Raw genomic sequence first — 12,287 nt, forward strand, 5'->3', positions numbered from 1 at the left:
AAACCATTGGCCTTCATTGCATCGTCCTATGGAAAGTGGGGCTTAAGGAACTGGTGCAAGAAAGTGCTGATACTTTGGATACCGTTGTTGCTGTGAATAATAAAGTCCTTTAACTCTGACCCAGGAATATCATTTCTTCTGCCAGTATCTAGGAAACCATGGCAGGCTAACTCATTAGTTTATAAGTAGAATAAAACTCTCAGATCCTTCATAGATCATGATACCCTGATGTAAAAAATAAAATTTAATTTTGTTTACTCTCAAGTTTCCCAAATTTAATTTTCCCCAATTATTCTTATTAATACTCTACAGAGAGATGCCTGGGTGGCTCAGTTGGTTAAGCATCCGACTCTTGATTTCAGCTCAGGTCATAATCTCATGGTCCTGGGATTGAACTGTGTGTCAGGCTCTGCACTCAGTGGGGAGTCTGCTGGAGATTCTCTCCCTCTCCCTCTGCCCCCTCCCCCAACTCACATGCACACTCTCTCTCCCTCTCTTAAATGAATAAATAAATCTTAAAAAAATACTCTCCAAAAAAAACCCTGGAAACTGTTATAGAGGTAATAGGGAGAGTGTACTATATGGATGGTGGTAAGTGAACCAGTTGAAAGGCTACTCTATTAGTTCAAATGAAAGAAGATGCTATCCTGTCCCCTAAAGGGGGAGAAAAAAGCTGAGAAACTCTTGTGAAGTTCATAGTCCAGGGGTATAGTCTAAAAGACTGAGACCTAATCATAGGACCATAGAACATACCCACTTCCCCCTTACCACCACATTACTAAAGGCCAATTTACTGAAGTTCATTTTAACCAGTACATCATGTCTGGCTATGAAAAAAAAATTACAAGGCATACCAAAAGTAAAAAAAAAAAACACGATTTGAAGACACAGAGCAAGTATCATAACTAGATATGACAAGGATGTTGGAATTATCAGACAGGGAATTTTTTAAATCTATAGTTAATATGCTAATGGCTCTAATGGATAAATTATACAGCATGCAAATACAAATGGGCACTGTAGAAAGAGAGAAAGAAATCCTAAAAAAGAACCAAAAAGAAATGCTGGAGATGAAAAACACTGTAACAGAAAGAAAAATGCCTTTGATGGGCTTATTAGTACACTAGACATGGCTGAGGAAAAAAATCTCTGAGCTAGAGGATATATTAACAGAATCCTCAAAAACTGAAAAGCAGAGAATAAAGACTAAAAAGAAAAGAACAGAATATCCAAGGACTATAGGTCAACTACCATAAAAGATGTAACATACACATAATGGGAATACCAGAAGGAAAAGAGAGAAAGGAATAGAAGAAATATTTAAAACAGTAATGATTGAGAATTCCCCAAATTAACATCTGACTCCACACCATAGATTCAGGAAGCTCCAAGAACATCAAGCAGAATAAATTCCAAAAAAAAAGATACTCAGGCATATCATCTTTGAACTATAGAAAGTCAAAGATTAAAAAAAACCCTGAAAGAAGCCAGAGAAATAAAACACCTTACTCATAGAGGAAGAGAGATAAGAATTACTTACAACTTCTCTTTAGAAACCATGCAAGCAAGAAGAGAGTGAAATATTTGAAGTGTGAAGAGAAAAAAACACCACCAACTTAGAATTCTGCACCCTGAGAAATTATTCTTCAAAAGTGAAGGAGAAATAAAGACTGTCTCAGACAGGGGCGCCTGGGTGGCTCAGTTGTTAAGCATCTGCCTTCGGCTCAGGTCATGATCCCAGGGTCCTGGGATCAAGCCCCGCATCGGGCTCCCTGCTCGGCAGGAAGCCTGCTTCTCCCTCTCCCACTACCCCAGCTTGTGTGCCCTCTTTCACTGTGTCTCTCTCTGTCAAATAAATAAATAAAAAATCCAAAAAGGGGCACCTGGGTGGCTCAGTTGGTTAAGCGACTGCCTTCGGCTCAGGTCATGATCCTGGAGTCCTGGGATCGAGTCCCGCATCGGGCTCCCTGCTCAGCAGGGAGTCTGCTTCTCCCTCTGAACCTCCCCTCTCCCCCAGCTCTCTCTCTCTAAAATTAAGTAAGTAAATCTTTAAAAAAAAAAAAAGAGGATAAAGCAGAGAGAATACATGCAGTTCAATCTACGAGGCCAGCACATCCTCATACCCAAAATAGACAAAGACATAAGAAAACTATAGATTGATGTCTCTCATGAACACAGATGCAAAAATTCTAAACAAAATATCATCAAATTAAATCATTAATGTACAAAAAGAATTATACACCACAACCAATGAGGATTTATTCCAAGCATGCAAAGGTGGTTCAATATTAAAACTCAATTAATGCAAAGAAACAACAAGTCTTAGTGAGGAAGTGGAGAAAAAGGAACGCTCCTGCACTGTTAGTGGGAGTGCAAACTGGTGCAGCCACTGTGGAAAACACTATGGATATTTTCAAAAAGTTAAAAACAGAACTACCCTATCATCCAGTAATTGCACTACTGGGTATTTACCGAAAAAATACAAAAACACTAATTCAAATGGATACATGCACCCCTATGTCTACAGCAGCACTATTTACAATAACCAAGGTATAGAAACAGCCTAAGTATCCATCAATAGACAAATGGATAAAGAAGGTGTAGTACATGTATGTGGTATATGTATGCACTGGAATATAATTCAGCCATAAAAAAGTATGATATCTTGTCATTTGCAATGACATGGATGGAGCTAGAGAGCATAATGCTAAGTGAAATAAGTCAGCCAGAGAAGGATATGATTCAGCCATATGTGGAATCTGAAAAACAAAACAAATAAGCAGAGGAAAAAAGAGAGAGACAGACCAAGAAACAGACTCTTAACAGTAGAGAACAAACTGATGGTTGCCAAAGGGGAGGTGGGTGGGGGGATGGGTGAAACAGGTGATGGTGATTAAGGAGTACACTTGTGGTGAGCATTGTATGATGTAAGGAATTGCTGAATCACTATACTGTACACCTGAAACTAATATAACACTGTATGTTAACTATATTAGAATTAAAATAAAATTTAAAAATCAATTAATGCAATCTATCATAACAATAGGCTAAAAAAAGAATCATATTATCTTATCAATAGATACAGGAAAAGCATTTGACAAAATCCAAACCTATCCATGATAAAATCTCTCAGTAAACTAGGATTAGAGGCGAGCTTCCTCAACTTGATAAAGAATGTCTACAAAAATCCTACAGCTAACATTACACTTAATGATGAGAAACTCAAAGGTTTCCTACTAAGATCAGGTACAAGAATGGTCTTTGTCACCAATCCTTTTCAATATCATCCTAGAAGTTCTAGCTAATGCAATAAAATAAAAAGGAAATAAAAGGCATATACATTGGGAAGGAAGGGAAAAAAAAACTGTCTTTGTTCATGGATGACATAATTATCTATGTAAAAGATCCAAAAGAATTAACCAAAATAACTCCTGTAACTAAGAAGCAATTATACCAAGGTGGCAGGATACAAATTCAATATACAAAAGTCAATTGCTTTCATACATACCAGCACTGAACAAGAGAAATCTGAAATAAAAAACAATACCACTGACATTAGCATCCCCCCCAGTGAAATATTTAAGTATAAATCTAACAAAATAAGTACAAGATCAATATGAGGAAAACTAACAAAACTCCGATGAAAGAAATCAAAGAACTAGCGAGGGACGCCTGGGTGGCTCAGTTGGTTAAGTGGCTGCCTTGGGCTCAGGTCATGACCCCATTGGTCCTGGGATCAAGTCCTGCACTGGGCTCCTTGCTCACCGGGGAGCCTGCTTCTCCCTCTGCCTACTTTGCCTGCCACTCCCCCTGCTTGTGCTCTCTCTCTCTCTCTGACAAATAAATAAAATATTAAAAAAAAAGAACTAGTGAAATGGAGAGATATTTCATGTTCAAGGATAGGAAGACTCAATACTGTCACGATGTCCTCCCAGCTTCATCTGTAGTTTCAATGCAGCCCAGTCAAAATCCCAGCAAGTAATTTTATGGATATTGACAAACTGATTCTAATGTTTACACTGAGAGGAAAAAGACTCAGAATAACCAACACAATATTGAAGGACAGCAAAACTGGATAACTGTCACTACCCAGGTTCAAGCTATGGTAATCAAGAGAGTGTGGTATTGGCCAAAAAACAGACAAATATATTAACGGCACAAACAGAAAACCCAGAAATAACCCACATAAATATAGTCAACTGATCTTTGACAAAAAAAGAAAAGGCAATTAATGGAGAAAGGGGGGCGCCTTGGTGGCTCAGTCAGTTAAGCATTGGACTCTTGGTTTTGGCTTAGGTCATGATCTCACGGGTCATGAGAATGAGCCCCATGTCAGGTTCCACACTCAGTGGGGAGACTGCTTGAAGATTCTCTCCCTCTGCCCTTCCCCCCACTCACTCACTCTCTCTCTTCTCTAAAAATAAATAAATTAAAAAAATAAAAATAGGGGCGCCTGGGTGGCTCAGTCGGTTAAGCGTCTGCCTTCGGCTCAGGTCATGATCCCAGGGTCCTGGGATCGAGCCCCACATCGGGCTCCCTGCTCAGCGGGGAGCCTGCTTCTCCCTCTGCCTCTGCCTGCCTGCCTACTTGTGCTCGCTCTCTCTCTCTCTGTCAAATAAATAAATAAAATCTTAAAAAATAAATAAATAAAATAAAATAAAAAAAAATAAAAAAATAAAAATAAATGGAGAAAGGACAGTCTTTTCAACAAATGGTGTTAAAACAACTGGACACCCATGAGCTAAAATAAATAAATAAATAACCCGCCTAACCTAGACACAGACCTTATACTTTTCACAAAAATTAATTCAAAATGGATCACAGACCTAAATGTAAAAGGAAAAAATATAAAACTCCTAGGAGGAAACATAGGAGAAAACCTAGATGACCATGGATATACTGATGACTTCTTAGATACAATACCAAAGACTTGATCCATGATAGAAATAACTGATAAGTAGTACTTCCTTAAAATTAAAAACTTCTGCTTGGTGAAAAACAAAGTCAAGACAGTGAGATGACAAGCCACAGACAAAGAGAAAAAATTTGCAATACACACATCTGATAAATGACTGTTCTCTAAGATATGCAAATAACTCTTAAAATTCAACAATAAGAGAACAAATGAGCTGATTAAAAAATGGGCCAAAGACCTAACAAACATCTCATTAAAGAAGATGTACGAATGGTAAATAAGCTTTTGAAAATGTTCCCTAAGAAGGAAACAATCAATAAAATTAAGAGGCAGCCTATGGAGTAAGAGAAGATACTTGCAAATAACATTATCTGATAAAGGGTTAGTATCCAAAATTGATAAAGAACTTCTCAAACTCAACACCCCAAAAAACAAATAATCCAGTTAAGAAATGAATAGACATTTTCCCACAGAAGACATCCAGATGAAAAAATGTTGAACATCACTCATCATCAGGGAAATACAAATCAAAACCATGATGAGATTACCACCTTATACCCGTCAGAATGGCTAATATTAACATCACAAGAAAAACAGGTGTTGGCAAGGATGTGGAGAAAGGGGAACCCTCTTACACTGTTGGTGGGAATGCAAACTGGTGCAGCCACTCTGGAAAACAGCATGGGGGTTCATCAAAAACTTAAAAATAGAACTACCCTATGACCCAGCAATTGCACTACCAGATTTACTCAAAGGATACAAAGTACAGATTTGAAGGGGTACATGCACCCCGATGTTTAGAGCAGCATTACCAACAATAGCAAAACATGCAAAGAACCCAAATGTCCATCAACTGATGAATAGATAAAGAAGACGTGGTATATACACAATGGAATATTACTCAGCCATCAAAAAGCATGAAATCTTGTCATTTGCAATAATGTGGATAAAGCTAGGGCTGTATTATGCTAAACAAAATAAGTCAGAGAAAGACAAATACCATATGATTTCCCTCCTATATGGAGTTTAAGAAACAAAACACATGAACATATGGGAAGGGGGAAAAAGAGTGAAACAAACCATAAGAGACTCTTAATGATAGAAAATAAACTGAGGGTTGATGGAGGGAGGAGGGTGGGGGATGGGCTGGATGGGTGATGGGCATTAAGGAGGGCACTTGTTATGAGCAGCATTAGGTATTGTATATAAGTGATGAATCACTGAATTCTACGCCTGAAACCAATATTTCACTGTATGTTAAGTAGAAATTAGAAATTTGAAAAAAAAAAAAGTCTTCTTTACCTATTTAAAAAAAAAAAGAGAAGATGCTCTACATGATGTGTCATCAGGGAAATGCAAATTAAAACAATAGTAAGATACCACTACATGACTATTACAATGGCCAAAATGCAGAATACTGACAACACCAAATACTGATGAATATGTGAAGTAACGGAGACCCTCATTTATTGCTCTTGGAAATGAAAAATGATACAGCCAGGTTGGAAGATTATTTGGCAGGTTCTTAACAAAACTAAACATACTCTTACCTTATGATCCAGCAATCACACTCCTTGATATTTACCCAAAGGAGCTGGAAACTTATGTCTGCACAAAAATCAACATATGGATGTTTATGAGGAGTTGTATTCATAATTGCTAAAATGTGGAGGCAATCAAGATGTCTTTCAATACATGAAATGTATAAAGAAACTGTGGTACATCCAGACAATAGAATATTATTCAGCACTACAAAGAAATGAGCTATCAAGTCATGAAAAGACATGGAGAAACTTTAAGTACTATTAGTAAGTGAAAGAAGTCAACCTGAAAATTCTACATACTGTATGATTCTAACTATACGACATTCTGGAAAAGGCAAAACATGTAAATGGTAAAAACTTCAGTGGTTACCAAGGGTTGGGGGAGGGATGAATTGGCAGAGTATGGAGGATTATTAGGACAGTGAAAATACTCTTTATGATACCATACTGATGGATACTTATCATTACATATTTGTCTAAGCCAAGAGAATATACAAGAACAAGAGTGAATACTGATATAAACTATACACTTTTGGTCATTATGATGTGTCAATACAAGTTCATCAACTGTAACAAATGTACTACTCTGGTGGGGAATGCTGATAATGGGAAAGGCTACCCATGTGTGGGGGCAAGGGGTACAAGGGAAATCTCCACATCTGTCCCGGAATTCTTCCATGAACCTTAGTTGCTCTAAAAAAATCTTAATTTTAAAAAATACAGGTGCAAGGGACACCTGGGTGGCTCAGTCAGTTAAGCATCTGCCTTTGGCTCGGGTTGTGATCTCAGGGTCCTGGAATGGAGCCCTGCATCGGGTTCCCTGCTCAGCGGGGAGCCTGCTTCTCCCTCTCCCTCTGCCTGCCACTCCCCCTGTTTGTGCTCTCTCTCTCTCTCTCTCTCTCTCTGTCAAATAAATAAAATCTTTTTAAAAAGCTGTAAAAAAAAAATACAGGTGTGAGAAGTCATGACTGATAGAGCCAATGGGTATGGGATGCAGAACACAGGAAAAGGTTAAGCTTTGAACGAGATTTTCCACCAAGTCAGGAAACAAGAGGGCAGACAGGTACCTAGTTCTACTAAGAACTACAATGTGGCATAATGGTGGGATTCACACTGTGATTTAAAAATTTACTTGACTAATGATGTATTGTATGGTGACTAACATAATAAAATTAAAAAAATAAAAATAAATAAAGTTACTTGATAAACTGTAGAGTTAAAACTGGTTAAAATGGTAACATTTGTATTATACGTTGTTTAAAATAATAAAAAAATATAAAACCTACTTGATTACTACCCATCTTCTATATTCTAATAGGTTAGCATTGACCATTACATTTCATAGCTAGCTCAAGTTCAGATTTATTTCACTAACTACTCTAGATCTCATATAAGTCCTATTTAAAACTTCTTGTTGCCAGGGGCGCCTGGGTGGCTCAGTCGTTAAGCGTCTGCCTTCAGCTCAGGTCATGATCCCAGAGTTCTGGGATCGAGCCCTGCGTCGGGCTCCCTGCTCTGTGGGAAGCCTACTTCTCCCTCTCCCACTCCCCCTGCTTGTATTCCCTCTCTCGCTGTCTCTCTCTGTCAAATAAATAAATAAAATCTTTAGAAAAGAAAAAGAAAAAACTTCATGTGGCCAGAAGTTAAGATGACAGAGGAGTAGGGAACCCTAATTTCATCTGGTTCCTGGAATTCAGCTCAATAGTTAACAAATCATTCTAAACACCAGAGAAATCAACCAGAGAATTGAGAAAAAAATTGCTGTAATTCTACAAATAGGAAAGAGACCACTTTTTGTAAGGCAGATGAGGAGACGTGAATCCAGGGCGATATATTGGAAGATAAAACCAAGGAGAGGAGGGAGCTGCCTTAATCCAGCTACCAGAAAGTATTATAAGAAGAGGAGGGCAAAATCGGAACTTTTAGAAGTTTGCTCCAGTGGGGAACATCCCTGCCTTAAAGGTGCTCAAATGGTGAAGCGGGGCAGAATCCCAGATGGGAAAGGGTGGTCTCAGGATTCCTAGGGTCACAAAAAGAATGGGGGTGCCTGACTGTGACAGAGTTCCCAGGCATCAGAGCAAGGAAGCCGGCTGCAAACAGCAAGCCTAGGAGTCGGCTTTCTTTTCTTTTCTTTTTTTTATTCTAAGATTTTATTTATTTATTTGAGAAAGAGAGAGAGAGAGAGACCGCACAAGCAGAGGCAGCTGCAGGCAGAGGGAGAAGCAGGCTCCCCACTGAGCAAGGAGCCCGATGCAGCACTTGATCCCAGGACCCTGGGATCATGACCTGAGCCGAAGGCAGATTCCTAAGGGACTGAGCCACCCAGGTATCCCAAGGAGGCGGCTTTCTGCTCGATGTTGCCATAAACCACGAACCACTGCAGAACCACTGCACGGTCGGGTAACTGCTCTCCAGGAAAGGGCCCAGCAAAAGGCAGAAGCATGCCAAGATGTCCCTCCTTCCCCTGGGAGGAACGGCACGGATCTGCACCACAGGAGTCTGTAAAGTTTGGAGACTCAAAACAGGGTCGTGTACCTGAGAGTAAAACACTCAGTCATAAGCTGAATGAATACAGAGTTCAGACAGAACCAGGGAAACAAGAGTGATTGACTGATTTTCTGTGAGGGCTCACTGAAGAATGGGAGGTGCGAACGTTCAACTCCAGGGCTACAGATCGGGGTGCTGCAATTTTTATCCCCCCATCGGTGATGAAAGCCTTCAGGGAGCAAAACAGCGCCACATAGTACAATCTGGGAGCCGCTTACATTGAGACAGGCCCCCTCGCAAGGGAGGGACACTTCCAACACAAGAACACCTGAGAATCAGTGCAACAAGCCCCTCCCCCAGAAGACCAACAAGAACAACCAGCTAACACCAAGGTTACCGATCATAGAGAATTGCAAAACTTCAGCTCTAGAGAAAACAGTATATAGCATTAGTGGGTTTTTTTTTTTAATTCTTTAGTCTTTCAGTTCTATTATTGTTTTCAGCTATTTCCTTTTTTAATCAATTCTTTTTTAAGTCTTTAATTTTTATGTTTATATTTACATTATATATACATATATATTTTATTTTTGGTTTCCTTTCATTGTATTTTATTTTTGTATATATATGTTTTTCTTTCTTTCCTAATTTGGGATCTAGTTTTTTTTTTTTTTTAATACACAAACCAAAATACACCCAGGATCTAATTTATTGTTTTGTTCTGTTTTACTTCATTTCATTTTTTCTTATTTTGTTTTGTTTCTGTTTACTTCTTTTTTTTTAAGATTTTATTTATTTATTTATTTGAGAGAGAGAATGAGATAGAGAGAGAGAGAGCACGAGATTCAAGAGGGTCAGAGGGAGAAGCAGACTCCTCGCCGAGCAGGGAGCCTGATGCGGGACTCGATCCCAGGACTCCAGGACCATGACCCGAGCCGAAGGCAGCTGCTCAACCAACTGAGCCACCCAGGCGCCCTCTGATTTGTTTTGTTTGTATTTTTCTGGTGTTGTTTTTGCTATTTTTGACTTTGCTCTCTCTTTCATCTAACCTTTTCTGGACATAATGACAAGACAGAGAAACTCACCCCAAAAGAAAGAACATGAGGCAGTACTCACTATCAGGGATTTAATCAGTACGGATATAAGTAAGATGTCAGAACTAGAATGCATAACGATTATAATGATACTAGTTGGGCTTGAAAAAAGCGTAGGAGAATCCCTTACTGAAGAAATAAAAGAACTAAAATCTAATCAGGCCAAAATAAAAATGCTATTCCTGAGATGCAGTCAAAAATGGAAGCTCTAACTGCAAAGGATAAACAAGGCAGAAGAGTCAGTGATATAGAAGACAAAATGATGGAAAATAAGGAACCTGAGAAAAAGAGAGAAAAAACAACTACTGGATCACAAAGGGAGGATTCGAGAAATCAGCGATACCATAAAGCAAAGTAACAGGGGTCCCAGAAGAGGGGAGAGAGGAAGGGGGGGGAGAGAGAGAGAGAAAGAGGGAGGGAGGGAGAGAGGGAGGGAGAGAGTGGAGGGAGAGAGGGGAGGGAGAGGGAGGGAGGGAGGCAGGGAAAGAGAGGGGGGCAGAAGGTTTATTTGAACAAATTATAGCTGAGAACTTCCCTAATCTGGGGAAGGAAACAAGCATTCAAGTCCAGGAGGCACAGAGAACACCCCTCAAAAATCAATAAAAATAGATCAATACGGTGGCACCTGGGTGGCTCAGTCGTTAAACGTCTGCCTTTGGCTCAGGTCATGATCCTAGGGTCCTGGGATGGAGTCCCACATCAGGCTCCCTGCTCCGCGGGAAGCCTGCTTCTCCCTCTCCCACTCCCCCTGCTTGTGCCCCACTCTCGCTGTCTCTCTGTCAAATAAATAAAATCTTTTAAAAAAATAAATAAAAATGGGCAGAGAACCTGAATAGACATTTTTCCAAAGAAGACATACAGATGGCCAATAGATACATGAAAAGATGCTCAACATCACTAATCATCAGAGAAAGGCAAATCAAAACCATAATGAGATATCACCTCACACCTGTCAGGATGGCTCAAATAAAAAAGACAAGAAATAACAAGTGTTGGTGAAGATGTGGATAAAAGAGAACCCTTGTGCAATGTTGGTGGAAATGTAAATTGGTGCAACCAGTATGGAAAACAGTATGAAGCTTCCTCAAAACATTAAAAATGGAAATATCACATGATCCAGGAATTGCACTATTGAGTATTTACCTAAAGAAAATGAAAACACTAGCTAGAAAGGATATATGCATTCCTATTAATTGCAGAGACATCTATAATAGCCAAAATATAAAAGCAACCCACATGTCCATCGATAGATTAATGGATAGAAAAGATATGACATGTATGCATGTATGTACACACACACACACACACACACACACACACACACACACACACACTACTCAGCCATAAAAAATAATGAAATTTTGCCATTTATGACAACATGGGTGGACCTAGAGGGTATTATGCTAAGCGAAGTAAGTTCAGACAGAGGACAAATACCATATGATATCACTTATATGTGGAATCTAAAAAACACACCCACAAACAGACCCAGAAATACAGAGAACAAACGTGGGTAGTTGCCAGAGGGAAGGGCGGATATGCAAAATAGGTGAAGGGGATTAAGAGGAATAAACTTCTGGTTATAAAATAAGTAAGTCACAGAAATGTAAACTATAGCACAGGGTATACAGTCAATAATATTGTAATAACCTTGTGTGGTAATGGATGGTGACTACCCTTATCATGTTGAGCACTAAGTAATGTATGGAACTGTCAAATCACTGTTGTACACCTGAAAGCAATATAACATTATATACCCAGTATACTTAGATAACAATGAATATATAAATAAAACTTCTTGTGGCTATTGAAAAAGATATATTCCATTTTATCTATAGTTAACTTATCCTTACTTAATAAAATAAGCCAAAGATCTTACCATCTGAAATACATCAGAGCCTTCATCAAAATCCACCATAGCAAAAAATATCCTGTTGGTAAATGCACTGGAGTATCTCCAGGAGTTTGCCAGGATCTGGAATTCTTCATCAGCTTGCCTGGATACAATCAGATTTGTGAAGATAACATATAAAACACTTTTAAAAGCAATCTAATTTATCAGCAGTAAAACAGAGCCAAAGAGGGGCACCTGGGTGGCTCAGTTGGTTAAGCGACTGCCTTCGGCTCAGGTCATGATCCTGGAGTCCCAGGATTGAGTCCCACATCAGGCTCCCTGCTCAGCAGAAGTCTGCTTCTCCCTCTGACCCTCCTCCCTCTCATGCTCTCTCTCTATCATTCTCTCTGTCTCTC

General features: G+C 39.2%; 1 protein-coding gene across 2 annotated transcripts in view; it reads right to left on the bottom strand.

The window, feature by feature from the left end:
• MAGT1 (magnesium transporter 1) overlaps positions 1-12,287 on the bottom strand; it is a 50,357-nt gene that overhangs the window by 23,527 nt on the left and 14,543 nt on the right. For both annotated transcript variants that reach the window (XM_025882642.2, XM_025882786.2), the window contains one exon: positions 11,917-12,034. In XM_025882642.2, the coding sequence (XP_025738427.1) occupies positions 11,917-12,034 (118 nt within the window). The remainder of the gene's footprint in view (positions 1-11,916; positions 12,035-12,287) is intronic.

This window comes from Callorhinus ursinus, unplaced genomic scaffold (genome assembly GCF_003265705.2).
Source record: "Callorhinus ursinus isolate GAN/ISIS: 27379988/994484 unplaced genomic scaffold, GSC_fseal_2.0 scaffold40, whole genome shotgun sequence".
In the NCBI taxonomy this organism is placed as follows: domain Eukaryota; kingdom Metazoa; phylum Chordata; class Mammalia; order Carnivora; family Otariidae; genus Callorhinus; species Callorhinus ursinus.